Below are 1,411 nucleotides of genomic sequence, written 5' to 3' on the forward strand. Positions count from 1 at the left end.
ATAGTGGGGACACTGGACACATAGTGGAGACACTAGACACCGACTGAGGACACTGGACACAGACTGAGGACACTGGACACAGACTGAGGACACTGGACACATAGTGGAGACACTGGACACAGACTGAGGACACTGGACACAGACTGAGGACACTGAGACTCACGTTGTTCTCCATGGCGAGGCGCCTGACAGCGGGCGTGGCCTGAGTCTTGTGACCTTTGATCTCCTGGTGGGTGTGTTCTTCTCGAGCCATGGCGGGCGTCTCCACCACGTCCTCCTCCTGGATCACCTCTGATCAACAACAGGGTTTTAGTTTGAACCAGAACAACAGGAGACACTGAGGACCACCAGGTGTCGGTGTCTCACCTGAGCTGGACTCTGTCTCAATGTCCACCAGTGGTTTTCCCACCAAGGCCGTGGCGTCCACGTCGTAGTAGAGTTTTTTGATGACTCCGTCGTAGCGGCTGGTGATGGTGACGGACGCCTTGTCGCTCTGAACCTCACAGATACTGTCGAACTGAGACACCTTATCGCCCTCCTTCACGTACCTGAGGGAGAAGTGCAGTCATTAGAGGACAGACTGGGGACAGACTGGGGACACACTGAGGACACTTTCAGTCTGTGTCTCTGCACTTCACTGTACTTTTATTGGTCTCAGGTTTCTGTCTTCTGTGTAGTGTCTCTGTAGGAAGTCACTGTGGCCTCTGTAGTTTTTATGGTCTTTGTAGTTTTTATGGTGTCTGTACTAACGTGGTCTCTCAGTACATACCACTCCTTCACCGTCACCTCCATGATTCCCTCTCCGATGTCGGACAGTTTGAACTGGACGATTGGTCCTCGACTCACTGTGGGAGACAACACATCAGTGACATCATCACTTCCTGTGTTCATGCTGAGTGGGACTGAAGGACTGCACCTGATCTGAGACCTGATCTGAGACCTGATCTGAAACCTGATCTGAAACCTGATCTGAGACCTGATCTGAAACCTGATCTCAGACCTGATCTCAGACCTGATCTGAAACCTGAGACCTGATCTCAGACCTGATCTCAGACCTGATCTGAGACCTGAGACCTGATCTGAGACCTGATCTCAGACCTGATCTGAAACCTGAGACCTGATCTCAGACCTGATCTCAGACCAGATCTGAGACCTGATCTCAGACCTGATCTGAGACGTGGGGCCGTATTCACAAACATCCTGAGAACACTCTAAGAGAGTTCCTGTCTCTCTAGCCCTTTTTAGACAGGAGTTGTGCAAATTAGCAGGAAAGCCCAATCAGTCTTTTTTCAGCATTGGCAGTATAAAAACAAAATCAGGGAGTGCAGCAAAATGCCGCCTACCTACTTTTGTTTATACAGAATGTGCCTTTTTCGGGGCAATGGGGGGCGTGAGCAAGTAACAAAACGTG

At 50.5% G+C, this 1,411-nt stretch overlaps 2 protein-coding genes across 3 annotated transcripts in view; both read right to left on the reverse strand.

Annotated features, from left to right (window-relative positions):
- The window catches only part of grin3bb (glutamate receptor, ionotropic, N-methyl-D-aspartate 3Bb), a 176,221-nt gene that overhangs the window by 119,364 nt on the left and 55,446 nt on the right, over window positions 1-1,411 (reverse strand). The window lies entirely within an intron of this gene.
- dbt (dihydrolipoamide branched chain transacylase E2) overlaps window positions 1-1,411 on the reverse strand; it is a 13,125-nt gene that overhangs the window by 9,646 nt on the left and 2,068 nt on the right. For both annotated transcript variants that reach the window (XM_050054152.1, XM_050054151.1), the window contains exons 3-5: window positions 770-845; window positions 367-548; window positions 164-291 (exon numbers count right to left, since the gene is read on the reverse strand). In XM_050054152.1, the coding sequence (XP_049910109.1) occupies window positions 164-291; window positions 367-548; window positions 770-845 (386 nt within the window). The remainder of the gene's footprint in view (window positions 1-163; window positions 292-366; window positions 549-769; window positions 846-1,411) is intronic.

This window comes from Epinephelus moara, chromosome 10 (assembly GCF_006386435.1).
Source record: "Epinephelus moara isolate mb chromosome 10, YSFRI_EMoa_1.0, whole genome shotgun sequence".
NCBI lineage: Eukaryota > Metazoa > Chordata > Actinopteri > Perciformes > Serranidae > Epinephelus > Epinephelus moara.